Source organism: Manacus vitellinus, unplaced genomic scaffold (genome assembly GCF_001715985.3).
Source record: "Manacus vitellinus isolate BGI_N305 unplaced genomic scaffold, ASM171598v3 scaffold_30_pilon, whole genome shotgun sequence".
Classification (NCBI taxonomy): Eukaryota; Metazoa; Chordata; class Aves; order Passeriformes; family Pipridae; genus Manacus; species Manacus vitellinus.
The window spans coordinates 3,345,595-3,362,576 of NW_021940291.1; the positions used below are offsets into that span (position 1 = coordinate 3,345,595).

The window sequence follows — 16,982 nt, forward strand, 5'->3', positions numbered from 1 at the left end:
TTGTATCTTTCAAACAGAAATTCTCTTTGTGAAACTGAAGGCAAAGAAATATGAAATTTGCTCTGTTCCTCAGGCCCTGTGTGACAGATATAAACCCCCTTGGAGCCTGAACTCTGAGATCACATGGATGTCACAGGCAGTATTAACTGCTTTAGTTACTGCCACAGTTAGTCAGAGCATGACAGCGTCTTAAATTCTGTCACGCTCTTCATGTTTATTTATAACTCCAGTATCAATATTTATGCACACCCCAGAACATTCTTATGACATGAATTTCTCTGAGTGTTAATCATTTCACACCAAAGAAGAGACTGAAAGAATGATAACCATTATATTTTGCTGGTACCATCTTCCACATTGCAATGTTAGGATTAGCAGTTCCAGTATTAGGAGTATCTGCTGATATAACACATTCAAAGGATACACCAAACTTATTATTTAAAAAGTTTTGAAAGTCAGTGTAGCAAAAAGCCCAGAAATTACATTTGAAACTGTGTAACTGGGTTCTTTAGGTATTTAAGTAGTGGCCTTTTGCTCAGCCTTTTACTGGTTAGAGCCTACTGGCACTTATAAAAAGCAACATTCTCCTGAAGTTGTCAGGAACTGGGAACACTGAATGTCCCTGAAGACATTTCTGAAAATAAAACATCTAATTAGTTTCATCAACTTTTCAAACAAGGTTATTTGCCTTAAATGCAAAAGATTCGGTAGATGTTCATTGATTTCTCTGTATTTCCTACAGGCTGACAAGTGTAGGTAGACAGTTATTGTAGTTTAAACACAGAGGTGCTCAGTGACTTTGTAAACCATAATGGCCTGATAATGCATCTGAGACTTGGCAAACATCTTGGTGCTTTCACCAAGTGTGTGTGTGTGTGATGTTTATGTATGTTTGTCTTTCTTTTCTCTCAAGGGAGTATTAGATGAAATAATGAGAATATTCATCTCACTTTTGCTGCTTGTCTATTATATAAAGTTTTGATGGGAAACAATGCTGCACCAAAATCTCATTGCTAGAAAAGTATGCTTTGTCAAACTTGGTTTTGGAAAAAATGGTGTTCTTTCACATGCAGCAAAAAGTAGTATTGGCTGCAGTAATTAGCAGTACTTGCCAGCTGTATATGTAGGACAGCACTGAAATCATGTTGCTTCCCTTGCTGCTTTTGATAGAATACAGCACAATCTCTAATCTTTGTGGTTCATGACTGATACTGCTCTGGCCTTTCTCTTTGCTGTTATATATCTTTGACAATCAGGACCTCCCAGTGTTGCAGATTTGTATGTTATTCTGAATTTGCCTTCATAAGAAGCATTTTGAAGTTTTTCATGTGTTAGAGGTGTCACTTTTTCTTGGAGGATCATATATTGAAATAAAAAGAATTCCCAGTGAAGAACTGCTAAAATAATAGCAATTAACTCCTCAAATGTGATTTTTCTTTTTCTTGTTTTTTTTTTTTTTCTGCAAAACCTCCAAGTTTTTCAGTTATGTACTGTTTCACCTTCTGTTTAGTATTTGAATATATATATACTGCACAAGAAACTAGAGGTGGCTCTTGAATGGTACAGTTAAGGATTGGGGCCTTGCGGTTAGCATGGGAGAAGACTTGGTTGTACTTATAATTTTCCACTGTATTTCCATATATTTTCCAAATGTGGTATATTTTCTAAAGCTTCTGGGCTAAATTGAGAGCCTTGAGTCTTCCTCCTTATTCATCAGAGTCACAGCAAGAATAAGTTTACAAGGACCCCTAGATCTTGCAAGGGTCAAAGGCAAGTTGAATTGAAAAGCTGAACTTGTAAGACTATAAATAATCCGGAAGAAAGACTCATTTTTATTGTAGTGTAGACATTTGTAGTATATAATGCTGCTGTAGCCTATTTGAATTACTATGGGATAAGTAATAATTTAGGACTCCAAAATCTCTTTAAGGTGCAAATAACTAAAATTGCAGTTAAGCGTCTCTTTGTCTGAACATAATTGCTGACATATCTTGTAATTGTTCAGAGTTTTGCAGTTGATACAGATTTAAAGAAATGGGTATACCCAGTGATTACTTACGTTCTATTGATTTGACTTGGGAGACTGTATGCTTGAATAACTTTCTCTGAGGGCTGATTCATTAGTGAGTTCAGTGGCCCTACGGATTGCTGAAATGGTTATGTGCATCAAGTCTGGCTGAAGTCAAAGCACCTAGCTGAATTGGAAACATTATCATCTGACCATTTAACTTTGGAAGCAAGAAATAAACTACTGAAGTAGTTTCTATTCCCTGTTTTCAGAGCGTGAAACTCGGCACTGTTAAGTAGCACTTGGAAATTTTCCATGTTCAAGTTCTTGAACGTACTTGCATAAAAGTAGTATATGACTATCAAGATGCTTCTTTGTGGAAATAGTGAACAAAGATTTACAGGAATGGAATCATAATTACTTGCTTTTCTTTGTGTCCAGCCTTGTTCTGAATCTCAGTGCTTGTAACAAATGTGACATAAATGAGAAAAGGCAGTAAACCTTAGCAATCTACCCAAGTCTGTTTGTCTTGCATAGTAGACAAAAGTACTTTGACAGCTGCTTAGTTTGGCCAACATCTGAGGAGGAGTTAACCACAGTTGGAAGAGATCAGGTATTTATGGAGAATGACTGGTGTTGATGAATGAGCTCCCAGGCACCTCAACAGATGGTGAGATCATTGCGTGGACAGATCAGAGTAGTTTCCTCTCATGAAAAGGAGTATTGCTATGTGAGGTCGGAGACGCTGTCTCAGGAAACTTGTCCTGGATGTGTTAATGTAAGCATTCACTCTTCTCATGGAGTGAAACAAAAGATCCTTTCTAAAACAGTTTTGCTCATTATCTTATTTACTTGTTTACTTTCTCTGCTTTAAGACCTAAAAATCACCCTGCTGATATCAAGGGTATAGATAGTGTTCCCACTACTGCACTGGCAAGAGCAATCATGAATGCCAAAAGATAGAGTAAAAAGAGATGAAAAAAATACCCTAAGACTTCAGTTTCTCAGGAAGATGAAGTGACCTATTGGGTCACCACAGCTGAAAGGACTTGCTCTTCCTCCTTTCACATTCCTTGTCACCTCTGCTCCTGTTTTCTTCTTTGCTCTATCTCTGGCACTGAGTGGGCACTTCTGTGGTCTGATTTGGCCCATTATTTTTTCCTGGGATGATTTTCTTATGTTAGTGATTTAAATTAGCTCAGGAAGAGGTCCAGTTAACTCCCCAGCTAGTGCACAGTGAACAACAGAAGTGTACAGGTTGAAGCAAGCCAGGTGCAAGGAGGGGTAGGGAGAAGTTTGTTCCTTTTCCGGTTGGCTCAGCCTCACCTTACAAAAGAACAGCTTTAAAAACTAAATTTAGCCTCTGTATGAACTTGCCATATGGGGTTTCTATGAAGTTAACTACAAGGTGCAGATCACATCTAATAAAATGTACAGACAGTGAGAGTTTGTGAAATATAGTTTATTAAGTGTTATAACAGGTGTGAAAACTTCAACAGCAAAGAAACTATGTAGGCAAGAAGAAATATGCTGAGCAAGGAATACAGCAGGAGTGTAAATGGCAAGAAGCCCTCTGAAAGGGAATAGAGAGAGACCTCTTCCTAATTTTGCCATTAATGGAAGCACAAGCCAGCAATCAAAGTTTAGAAGAAGCCAAGAGGAGGAAGAGGAACACAGATATTTTAGTTTCAGAAGGCTTCCAGAGGTGGGCCAACCTCTCAACTAGTTGTGGCACTAAGGGTGTCAGCTTGTTAAATATAATCTGGAATAAATGCACTGTTTTCCCATTAAGCTGTAGACATGCTTCAAAATGCACTTGGGTCACCTCAGGAACAACTTGCTAGAAGGTATTGACCATAAGTAAAAGTTCTGAACAAGATGCTGCAGGCCAAAATAATGTACATAGTTCCAATAGTTTTCTTTGACAAGGTCTGAAGGTCGTTTTTAGTGTTCGGAAATCTGAGGCGTTAAAATAGTGAGAATAATTTCTCTGAAAGGATGTTAACTATTTCTCTGTGATGATGGGCACTCCAGATCTTTTAACAAATGACCATATGGAGTTACTCAGTGTCCTAGAGTTTTGGAAGGATATCAGTAATCTTGTAAATGTCATTCTGCATTTAAATGAAGCTTACTGAGTTGGCACGTTGTGGAAATGTTTCCTTGAATTGATAAACTGTGAGGTTTCAGGCAAGGTTGGGAGCACTTTCAAAGTAATAAATGGGGATTATCTCTGCTTATTAGTTATGCAAAGCAGGTAATGAAATTATCATTGCACCTGATTTCTAACTTTCTTTTTTTCTTATAGACCAAAATTCTCGGTGTCTTCTTTATTTCATCTCAAGAGTTCCTGTCCAATGCATATGTTTTGGCTGTACTCTTATTTTTTGCACTTCTATTGCAAAGGACATTCCTCCAGGCATCATACTACGTTGCTATTGAAACGGGAATCAACTTGAGAGGCGCAATACAGGTACCCAATATATTACTGATTAACCTTTCCATACACTTATACATGTATTTGTAAATAAAAACTATAATTATAGTTGTTAAATTCTGAAACGCTTCTCTCTTGAAATGTACTGAATGTAACCATTGCCATTAAAAATTGTTAGCTTAGACCTGGATTCTGTTTTTTCTGCATCTTATTTGATGATTTTATATAAACACTTATTTGTAATATCTAATGTTGTATTTCTTCTTACCTTTAACCAGTAATTTGCTGATAGTAAAACTGAATGTAAATTTTGAAAGAGTTTTGGATGTGAGCTGCACCTCACCCAACTCAAAGGCATTTTTTTTGTAGTGTTGCATCCCCTGTAAATAATACAGCTTTAAAATCTCTAGTTAATAAACTTTGGACAAAAGGATAGGTTGTATTCCCAATGTATAGAGTAGTTCTTATTCCATGGGTCATGCCACAAAACCTGCCAGCCATTGCAGGATCTGTAATTACGGAACATGAGTAAGATTGCTAAAGTGGAGTCCGTAATCATTGTAGCATACAGAATTCAAGTTTTATGTAGCATACAAAGCTCTGTGCCTGGAAATGAGAGAATTTGGTGTAGGATTACAACATGTGATTGCCAAATGCACTGGCTGAAACCTACCCTCTGACAGCCTGAAAGCCAGCCTTATAAGTTATACTATTTATCCACTGAGCTACGTGAATCCTGTGGGGAGTCTGTGATGGATGGATGCTTTCAATAGCAGCCTAATTGTTTAATTCTCTTTTGATCTTACACTTGGAAGCACTTGTCGGCTGCCAGGCTTCTGGATTCCATCCATTGGTTTTCCCTTATTACAGTGAAGTAGAAAAATCCCGAAGGAATAAGATTTGACCCAAAAGATAGGAAAAAAAATTGCATGTCTTGTATCAAGCGGAAGAGCTGCAACTCACTGAAACCACAGCAAGTGTAAAAGGGGAATTGTTGTAAAATAGCACTAAATTAATTTTGTTGAAGAAAAGTTTTCTGTTCTCTGCACTGGATGATACACAGAGGCCCAGTTGGGCTATTGAAATTGGAAAATTTTTATCCATCACTCTAAGCAGTAGATTAGTGTTAGTAGCACTCACTGTGCCAGTAATTTTAGACACTTTTTTTCTTTAAATCTTTTCTCTCTCTTCCTCTCCTGTGTAAACTTGCACCTCTTCAATGTGCCCTTTATGACTTTATGCTTTTTGATGGACAGTCATTTGATCTGAAGGCACTCACTGAATGAAGGTGCCTCCTGTCAGCTCAGTCTCATGATGGCAAAGAGTTGCTGTGTAGCCTTTTACCAAACCAGCTGGTAAAAGCACACTTTCATTTTTGTGTATTAGGTTACTTTCCTACATGGTGCCTGATTCTGTACTGAGGCACCTGTTTAATTCAGTACAGAATTGTACCTGTGGCATTAGTAGTCGGTGAATTAAACTTTGTAATGGGACTGAGCTCTCTAGCCAAAATGTAGCAATGTTCTCAGCCAGGAACATTGTTCTCAGGGCTGGATGGGACCTAGATCAGTTACCAGAGAAAAATAACAAGATTTATAATATCTTGATGATTGTATATTGAATCTAATAATACATTATTAGTGCTAGTTACAGCAAGAGCACTCTATGGATGTGCTGGAGGTATAAATCATAGTTGCTAATGTGGTTCTTGGGCATTTGGGGCAGTAAAGGTTTCATTCTCTTATTGATGCACAGGTGGAGTACTTAGACAACCATGATGCAGCTACTGTGCTTTGTGTTGGTGAAGAATAAGTAGCTTAAAATTTTACATCATAATATAAATGGCCAAACTCAAAATTCTTCATTTAATTTGCTGGAAATGTTGTTTTCCCTCAACATGCTGCACATGTGCTTTAGATGGAGCTAGAAAACTCATTTTATTTCTATATGCTAACACCTTTTGATGTCTCTTCCAGACAAAAATATACAATAAAATTATGCAGCTTTCCACTTCTAACATGTCTATGGGGGAGATGACAGCAGGCCAAATCTGTAACCTGGTTGCCATAGACACAAATCAGCTGATGTGGTTCTTTTTCCTCTGCCCTAACCTTTGGGCTATGCCAGTACAGGTAAGGTGATTGAATGTGCTTTTATTCTTAGTGCGCGTCAGCCTGTACTGGCTCATTGTGTATGAACTTTATGAAAGTAGAGATAGAAGTTAAAGAATAATTGAAAATAAGATTTCAAGCTATTAGCATCTAGAAATATTGCATATAATAGATTTCACATCTGTGACTGGACTCTAGGTATTTAGGATTGTATTAGAATCTTGACTGCTGCCAAACATGCTTTGCATTTGTAGCAAGAATTTATAGGGTGCAGCAGGTTGCAGTCCATTCATTTATTACATCAGGGAGGTTAACTGGAAGTTATTGCAATAATTTGTCTTCTGAATCCCAGCAGAAGCAAGAGAAGTAACACTTTATTTGCAAATCTGATTGCTTAGAGATGATCCTTTGGATGTCCCTCAAAACTACTGCTGCTTCTTGGATGACAAATTCCACAGTTTGGGGTTTTTTTATTATTATAACATATATCTTATATGAAATGGTTTTGCTACTTTGGTGTCTTTGGTCTCCTGTCTCTAAATACCACTCTCATCCCTTCAGTCCCCTTTCCCACATGGATAGCAGGGAACAGATCACTGTTCTGAGTCACACCCAATTGCCTTGTCATTCCTGGTTCTATGTCCTGTAGCCTTTTGTAATACCCAGTGAGATACAACTGTGTCTTATCAAGTCTTTAGGATGAGGAAAGCAAAGTCCCATCTCAGAGGGTACTTCCACGATTGATTTAAATTAATCTTAAGCCTATTCGCTTGCAGAAACAGGAGTTTGTGTGTGATATCCAACATGGAAACATGGTATTTTTACTTCTTCAGTGTTCCAGCTCTATAGATTGTATGTTGTGTCACATGAGCTTGTGGAAGCACTGAAGAACAAATCTGATCAAAACTAGTTGTTTTTTTTTTCAGTGAGGTGATATTCCTCTGAGTCTGTGAAGTGGTGAATCTCACTGGACAGGCATGTGATTAAGTCTGTTCTAATAAGTAGACGGGGGTAGTAGGAGGTCAGAGCAATTTCAGTAGAACCCTGGAGCATTTTTCAGAGTTCACACTTAGTGAAACAGGGGGGAAGAACAGATTACTTAGTTTGTAAGAGCCATACTTTAACAAAACTGTAGAAACATCCTACAATTCCATTTAAGAATTTCCTGAGAAAGCTGACAGTAAAGCACGTAGTTTCATCTGGAATTAACATAGTAACCTGTAAGTCTTTCCTCTTTCTTCCAGGTACTCATTGTATTTTGTTTAGCTTACTCTAATGCTAGAAGTAAATATAAACAGGAGGGACAGTAGAGTTATATTCACTTGGTATTTTCTAGAATATAGCTTAGTTTCAAAAACATGATGAAAACTCCATTCTGTTCATGTCACAAAGGCAGTCTGGTTTCAGCACCACACAGAGACTGATTTGACTGGTGGGGAAGTCAGAAACCTGCAAGTAATCTACCCAGCATCTTTGCATTTTGCATTGCCTGCTCTTGCCTGAAAACTAAATAATTTTCCTGAGACTGTATATAGACTGCAGCTGGCAGATCATGTTTCCAGTCACTTTCTAACATGGCTTTAGCAGTGTTGTTTAGGAGTTCATGTGTCCGTCAGCTTCTGGTACTATAAGATGTTAAGCATATAAGAATATTACATTGAAAAGCTGGGAATGGGGAAGAAGAGCCAGCCATTCCAGTAATTATGTAAACTGCACCGATGTCAAAGAGTGAGATGTTACAGTGCTGGCCATCAGGAGATCTGGATTCCTTTCTGATGATAAAGATACATATTAGAATTGAGTTGATTTTATAGTCATTCCTGTCAAAAATAAAAGATTTTGGTCAAGATGCTACAGATCAGATAAGCACATTCTCCTTAAAAGCAAGTCTTAAAATCATCGGATGCCATGATCAGCCAGATTAACTTCCTAACCTAGAAAAAAAACCTCTTGACTTATTTTTTAGCATCAAGATGGCTTCCCTGAAATTAAAGAGGGTGGGGGTGAGAGGGAGGGAGGCAATGGGAACCAGATTGTTTTAGAGTGGGTGGGGAAAAAAAGGTGATCAATGAATGTATCCTAATAGTGATGTCTAATCGCAAAAGAGAGGACAACTATAATGAAAAGAAACTGATATGAAATATCATATTAGATATGGCTACATATTGGCAGTTTGTTAGTAATAATTAGGATACCAAGGTATTTTACTTCCATTTACTGGAAGTACCCTGCAGTAAGAAGCCAGTGATTGTATACTGCTAAAATGATATTGCTGAAAGAGCTATGAGGCGTTAAGAAGAGTCCACCCCTTTAATGTTAATGTTTAGGGTACAATTATCCCTTCAGCTTAGTCTCCATTGTAAGTCTGTTAGTAAAACAAACAATGTACAAAGTACCAATTTCATGTACATCTCTTTTATAAGACCTCTCTGGCACCTCAGTGTAGGCAGCACTTTAGTGCAACTGAGAAGTAATCCAATATTATTGCATATTCTGTAACAGCATTTTACTCTAATGTGCCAGAAGTCACGGGCTCATAAAGACTTCCTGACAGTCTGCTTAAAATATGATTATATTTGCATTAAAATTCCCCCTGCAATGTTCCTTACCAGATGAGGACGATCAGTGCCAGAGCGTGCTCCTGTTTTGTGGATGGTGCACATATTGCCAAAAACAATGAGTCACATTGGTCACGAAGGTTTCTTCGAACCATTTTCCATAACATTCGTTCAGTACCTTGCTTTATGAGGTACTGAAAACAACTGCTTGAGAGATGGCTAATAATAAATTGCACAGACTCCATTATTATTTAAAGCAGATTTTTAATTGTTTTGTAGCTCTTAATCTAACAATCAATATTTCAGCATCTGCTGTGGATCTTGTAGTAGCCATTCATAACAAGTCAGGTTTTCTATACAGTCTTGATAATTTGAGCCCCATCTTTGCTCTGACTGCAGTCAATGGGAGCTTTATAATTGCTGTAAGTTACTGTTTGAATGTTATTGAAATCCATGAGAAGAGGCCCAGGAATGCCAATCAGTTGAAAGATGCCCTCAGTAGGTTTGGCTCAAACCCTGGGAGCAAAATGAGGCGCTATAAAGGCTTTCTCCCCACGACTCCATTTTATAAACACCTTTGTTTGAATTTGTTGTGGTTATTAAAAAATCCTGTATTCTCATATCTCTGGCTCACTGGTAGGGATAGCTTACACTGGTAATAAAAGGATATTTGTCTCTTTCAAAACTGCCCACAAAGCAGTTTTTGGCTGAAAGTGTTTGCTATCCTCAATAAATAATCAAGACAAAATAACCAGAGCTATTGGTGAGCTTCTTCCTCCTGATATATATCTCTGGCAGGGAAGAGCTTTGGGATTTTGATGAAAGGGAAGCAAAGTCTTCCATTACACAGGTTGTTTTTTTTTTTAAATATGATTGTTACCTTCTCAGGAATATTAATAAGAACCTTCCTATCTGCCAGATACTGTCCTCCAGAGTTCAGATATTGTCTGTATACTGTTTATTCTTGACTCTGTCCTTTGTGATATGATATAGAACTACATTCAATTAGATTTACAGATTTCAGCACTTTACAGATACAAGTCTTCACATATTTTTTTTTCCATACATGCTGAATATATTTGAAAGGTTTGCCCTTATTATCTCAGTATAAAGAAGATAAGATGGGATAACTTTAGCCTATTGGAAACAGGGAGTTTTTATTGTGAAGACTGTCCTCTCAATAGCTAGGATGACAGGTGGAAAAGCAACCATGAGCTAGCAGCTAACTCCCTCAAGATCCAACTGGAATAGCTTTCTCCTTGTCTATGTGAGAAGCTGATTCTCTCTTTTTAGAAGTAGGCAGTCCCATAATATCCTTGACAGTGAACCAGTAGCAAGGGAAAGCAGGAGAGCAGGGAGTCAGTATTCTGCAGTGGCTGCGCACTGTTCAGTGATTACCTGTATTTTGAGGGTCTGGAGTGTCTATCCATGATGAAGCCATTGGAAATTAATATCTTGATCTGTAAAGACCAAGACTGTTTTCTGTTTTGGAGGAGAGCTCTGCCAGGGCTATCCTTGTGTGTTTTGTTTGGCTTCATACACTCATGAATTTCCTGACTTCACATGGAAGCAGATTAGTCACTAAAAGATTTTTAATTTGCAATTTAACCTTACTAGATTTGAGGTGTGTATACAACAGGATTTTACTTTCATGCTATTGCATATTTCCTAAGTAAGTACTGTGGCTCAGTTTGATGGTCATGTTTTAGTTTAGTTCAGTTTTGGAGAGATGTAAAGGGTTCTTAAGAGAAAAAAAAGTCTGTATTTTCTCTCTGTGTCTTAAATTATTGAAAATGTTGATATAGAAATGTGGAAACTAGGGAGTCATTTTCTTCATGGAAACACCAAATTCCCATAAATGTGTGGAAATAGATGGGCATATAACTATTGAGCTTTGAAATGGTGGAAGATAATGCTTCTGTGAAGGTCATGAGACAGTGCAAACATAGCAAGAGTAGTAGATAACACTTTAAGGAAATTTCCAATTATTTTTTTAATTGAGGGAAATTATGTATGAAATTAATTTTCTATCACTATGTCTTCTGATTAATTTATCAGCTTGCACAGTTAAACATATAGAGTGTCAATGCTGCAGAATGTTCAGGAGTCAGTCATTAGAATAGTGTTAATTAACACTGGTAGCTTGTATATATTGTTTGTGTTTATTGAGCTGCCTACAGTAGCCCTCTCCATCCAGACTGTGGCTTTATCTCTAGGTTCTTACATATCCAAAGACAAACCTTTGTTTTTTAAGCTCTTTCTTTAATCCTTTTTTAATAGTCATTGTGAGTCTGGCACTGTAGATCCTTAAAACATATCCTTTCCAATTTACATTAGAGATTATTTGAAGGGGAGGTTCTCAGTGATGTAATTATGATGTTCCTTTGTTTTTAATGTGCTGGTCAGCACTAATGTCATCTTAACATTTGCAAGATCCATTTATTTTTAATAATATTAATTTTTGTAACATTATATTTTATTATTATTGATTATTATTAAATAATATTAATATTATTATTCTTTTAATAATATTTCATATTAGTTTCTATAGTAATCAAAGAAGCATTCCTTCTTGTGGAAGTCTCAGTGTTGCAGATTAGTGAGTTCTTACTAAACTGGGAGATGTAATTTCTTCTCTGGTATGAAAATACTGCAATATCAGAGAAGAAAAAAAATAAAATATATGATTTATATATGTGCATATATATTTTAAAATAAAATATGATATATATGTAAATATATAAATATAAAATATTTTAAAATGTATGCTATGTCATCCAACCAATGGAAAAAAATATTTAATAGTGACTCTAAAGGGAATACCTCAATGTGTTAGTTGGAAGTATTTTTAAATAAAATTTTATTTAAAAGGGTTTTTACTTTTTTTTTAAATAAAGTTCCTTTGAATAGCTGTGAGAGTTAAATTACAGAAGATACACAAACCTTGTACAGCCTTCTACTGGGCGTAATGGGGCATCTGTGAAACAGAAATATGCAGAATGCATAATTTGGGGAGGAGCACTGGTTGAGTGTCTGGTCCTCTGCCAGAAGATCCTGACTGATCACACTCGCTGTGCCAGCGATGCAGAACATACAACATTTGGGGTAGGGTGTAGCTGCAGTGGCTGTTGGTTTGAACATGGTGTCTGGTTACCCTCTAATTGGTGTTCATGGTACATACCCAAAGTAAAACCAGGACCTTTCCCTCACTTTCTTTTCTCCCAACAGATAATTGTAGGCATTCTTCTGCTCTACTACCTTCTTGGAATCAGTGCCTTAATTGGAGCAGCAGTAATCATAGTCCTTGCACCTGTTCAGTACTTTGTAGCAACAAAACTGTCACAGGCCCAGAGAAGCACATTGGTAAGTGCCTTCAAACTCTTTCGTGATATAAATATCACCTCTGGTAATTATGCATTGGTCTGTGTTTGGAATTACAAAGCTAACTGTGGACATTGACCCAGAACTGCTTCTCAAATATTTTGTAATGTTCAAGGATATCAAGTTCAAGAATGTGGAAACATGATAAGCGTAAGCAGTAAAAATGTATTTTTCGGGGTTATATTTTTCAACAAATATGTTTCCCTAAGAGAAAAAAAAAATCTTAAGAGTCAACAACTTGCAGATGTAAAGGGTCAGTAATCATTGACTGAGATGGCTTTGTGCAGTGCACAAATAAATGAATCGTGCAGGGCAAACTGTCCAAGGGCAAAGGAGGTAGGAATGCTGCATCCAAACTTGGACCCCAGATGTGGAAATCGATCAAATGGATTTATTTAAACTAACTCTATGCCATCCTAACTCCCACAGTGTGGGCCTGAACTGGGGAGCTTAGAGGTCTGCTAAGTCACGAGCTGTTCCTTGATCCCTCATTTGGCTTGTCTATAATTTGAATCGCCTGCATCACTGCCGAGAAAGTTACTTTGATTCACTGGAATTACTATGCCCAGCTGCTCTGAACCTTATTCCCACTTTCAGCGACTGTTGCACTGCCAAGGAAGCCGTAGGAACTTGTATTGGAGCCAGAGAGCTTGCTGAAATCTCTTCCACCACAAATCATTTGTGGTAACGAGAGTTATTTGTGCACCTTCCTGGGTGACCAGTAATGCCTTCCCATCAACAGCATGTGTCCTTCCAGAAATATGGACAGCATTCATCCCAACAGCATCCAAGCAGACGGTCGGTGTCACCTAGAAATTCCTGCAGATGGGAGCAGTGCTGTTTGTGATGGAAAAGTGTGTGCTGTGCAGTGTGGCGTGGTACAGAACTTGAGCTACCCTGAAAAATGGAAACAGTGTAACTTCCAGTTACACTTTACTGGAAGTATAACTTTACCAGTGTATGACTGTGCCGGAGCCAGCTGTCCCTGCTTGGAGCCAAGGTTCCTGACGGGATCACAACTCCTTGCTAACGTGGCCGGACTGTTTTGATTGTTTCCATGTCATGATGGCTGGTCAGAGCAGTGCCCAGGCAGAGCTTGTCTGCGTGTTCTGGTCTCCTCTGGATATTGTCAGGGTCCCAGTTGAAAATCCAGCCAGTGGTGTAAGTCCTGAGGGGCAGCCTTGCAAGTGATCAGAAACCTGACAGAGGAGTAAAATTTTCAGGCCAAACTATGCGATTTAGGAGTGCAAACCAACAGTCTTTTCCCTTGAAGTCTAGAGAAGCTCATCTCTGTGAAACACTGCAGCAGAACATCTGAATGGACAGAACTAGTGATGCATTCCTTACTGATTACAAGGGGCTGCAAAGAATTGTTGTGTCATCCTTATTCTTGGGGAGCAGGTGTTTTAATTGTACTCTTCAAGTAAATGTGTGTGTAAATGTTGCAGGAGTACTCCAACGAGAGATTGAAGAAGACAAATGAGATGCTTCGAGGCATTAAGCTACTTAAACTCTATGCTTGGGAACACATATTCCACAGCAGTGTGGAGGAAACCAGACAAAAAGAAATGACTAGCCTCAAGTCTTTTGCCCTTTATACCTCCATATCCAGTAAGTCTCTTCATTCTAATCCACTGCTCAGCTAAGTGCTGCTGCATTATTAGCTACTAATGAGTTTACCATTCCTCTGTTGAGATTATTTCTGTTGCTTTAGGCTCTGATCTGTCCTCACTTCCCATTTAGTCAGACTCTCCATTTATTTCAGTAGAATTTTGCTTGTATGGGAAATATGCCTGAAAGAGAAAGTCAATGCTTCATAGCATTGACTTTTTCTGGAGAAAAGCTTTCAAGGGACTGTTTCACAGACTACCTTCAACAAGCAGTATTCTCCTCTGTAATACAACATTCAGGATGAAGCCTTTGTTGACATTTCTGTCTCTTTTTTTTTCCTGCATTTTGAACAGTACAGAGCATGCAAATCATAATGTGTGACAGGTATTGTCTTTGCACTGAGGCTCCAACAGATGGTACTTACACTTTCTTACTCAAAATTTGGATTTCTTATTAAGATAAGTGATTCTTAAAACCATTTCTATATCCTGGAAAGAAAAAATATGAGCATCCTGGCAATTTCACCATTCTGTATGGAGATTCTTTTCTCTTGTTATTTTTCAGCTGTTTTAAGATTTTATTATGCTTTTAAAAAGACCTATGGCATATTGAACTCTGTATTTGAGGAGATTATATGCAACACCAATGTAATTTCTACTGTAATACTTTAGAAATAATTAGTAAAGTCACACTGAAGAATGCTGTTCATATAATCTGTGAGATATTAATGAAATGGAAAATTTTAGCAAAAAGTTTTCAAATGCTACAAGGTACCTGTACAAATACCTTCTGGAATAATAAGGAAGACTAGTCCTTAGAAAAATAATTTGCAGTCTGGTTAGTATTATTTGATTTCTTTCACCTAAGACACAGACAGCTGACTTTATTTGCTGACAAATGATCACATCGGTAATGCACTCTAAGGGAAAGATCCCACTGAATTTAACTGATGTTAAGTTGAGGTATTCATTGACTTCTGAGATCAGAATTTCTCTCTGGGGATCCTAAGCTCTCTGGTCTTGGAAAGGGGTTTCTGTTTTGACATAAAACAGATTTTATCTGAAGTTTGTGAGACTGGAAACTCAATCTTGCACCCAGATCAACAGAGATGGGTTCCCTTTGTCTGCAGTGCTTCATGTGGCATTAAAATCTGTTTATAGTCAGGGCCATGGGTTCAGCTGTGGGACTGAAGGAGCTGTGGAGGCTTATTAGATTTTAAATCCTCACAGTATTGTTTGTAATACTAGGAAAAGGTGTATTCCTCCCAAGAGTACTGACTATTCTGTAAAGAAATAATTACATAAATAAGAACATGTATTATTCAAAACAATTCTAAATATTTACTGATGCTTCTTGAAATGTTGTGAGTTTTCAACTGCATTTTTGTTTTGTATTATGTGTGATATTTATGTATTTGCAAGACACAGAAGATAACTTCTCAGCTTGGGGTAAAACCGTGCAGCTTTATGTTGATGGTGCACATAAGTTTGGTTTATAAAGGGTTCTTATTGTTTCAGCCTAGGAGTTCCTTACACCCTCTGACTTTTGCAGAAATTACACTGATCTTTAAAAACTTGCAGTTTAGCAGACTAAAAAGGGGACATAAATACAGGAGAACCTTCCCTTTTTTCTTACCATAATTAGAATGACAGGCGTAATCAGCCCAAAACATGTTAGCTAATATTGTGTGGACATATGTTAAGGAGAAAAAAAAAAAAGGCAGAAGAGGACCAAGATTTTATATTTTTGTGATCAAGAGGAAGGCAAGATGGTAGAACACTAAGAAAGCACAGTAGAGATTTTTATATATACTTTTTCAACATACAGTTTTGAATAGACTCTGGAATTCTTTTCTAAGTACACTTAGTTAGTAACAGGAATGAAAGAATGTGGTTGGAGTTATTTTATTCATAAGGAATAGATTTACAGTGGATTACAGAAAATATACCTAAAAGTTTCAGGGCGATGTTGGCTAAACCAAAAGAAAGTTCCATTTCACAACTGCATGGAAATTGGATCTCATGTGCCTCACCCCTGTGCCTGGATCCAGGTTGTATGTACATGGAATTGTGCATGTGTACTAAAAAAGCTATAATAGAAATTAGCTCTTCTTATATTTTAACGAAAGACACCCACCACAGTCAACGCTGTGTTGCAGCGTTACAGGATTTAGTTATAGACTATTCAGGGAAAAAAAGAGAAAGAAAGGAGTGGTTTTCCTACTGCTATGATTTTTTCCTTCATTTGTAAGGAACAAAATAACTCCAGACTTTTTCACAGGAAAATAACACTAGTTACTACCCTAAAATATTCAGGACCAACTGAACATTTTTCCCAGTTTTCAGTCTGCCTTTTTCCAGTAACAAAGTACTTTTGAATGGATCTAATTAAATAAAAAGTCTTCGCTGCAAAATAAATTCATTTTAGAAAATATTTTATTATTCTGAACACTAGCATAATTGGGAAAAAAAAAAAGGAACCCCCAAATTCCAGTGGCTCTTATTTGTTTGCTTGAAAGAAGAAGTTTGAAGTGAAGTTCTTGGATGTGATCTCACATAATAATAGCAAAATTCAGATCAACTTCTTGAGAGCCACCAAGTACCTTAGATACCTTAAATGCAGCATGCTTTGCCAACCCTACAGAATATTTAATCCATCCAGCTTCATATTTGACAGGTACCATCTTGTACTGTAGGCAGAAGCTTTGCTAGATTCTCTCATCAGATTCATTACTAAAAACCAACTCATGTACTTCAGCAGTCTCAAAGGCAAGGATTTGATGTAATTCAAAAGGACATAGTTGCAGGCAGCAAATTTCCCTGTTTCAAAATTTCTGTACTGTAACCACCTCAAGCTGATACAAAGTGTGAAAACTG

The 16,982-nt window shown here is 37.4% G+C and overlaps 1 protein-coding gene across 1 annotated transcript in view; it reads left to right on the forward strand.

Moving 5' to 3' along the window:
- Window positions 1–16,982, forward strand: part of ABCC8 (ATP binding cassette subfamily C member 8) — a 79,906-nt gene that overhangs the window by 15,638 nt on the left and 47,286 nt on the right. The window contains exons 7-10 of the mRNA XM_029961029.1: window positions 4,317–4,481; window positions 6,422–6,577; window positions 12,343–12,477; window positions 13,944–14,106. Of these exons, the coding sequence (XP_029816889.1) occupies window positions 4,317–4,481; window positions 6,422–6,577; window positions 12,343–12,477; window positions 13,944–14,106 (619 nt within the window). The remainder of the gene's footprint in view (window positions 1–4,316; window positions 4,482–6,421; window positions 6,578–12,342; window positions 12,478–13,943; window positions 14,107–16,982) is intronic.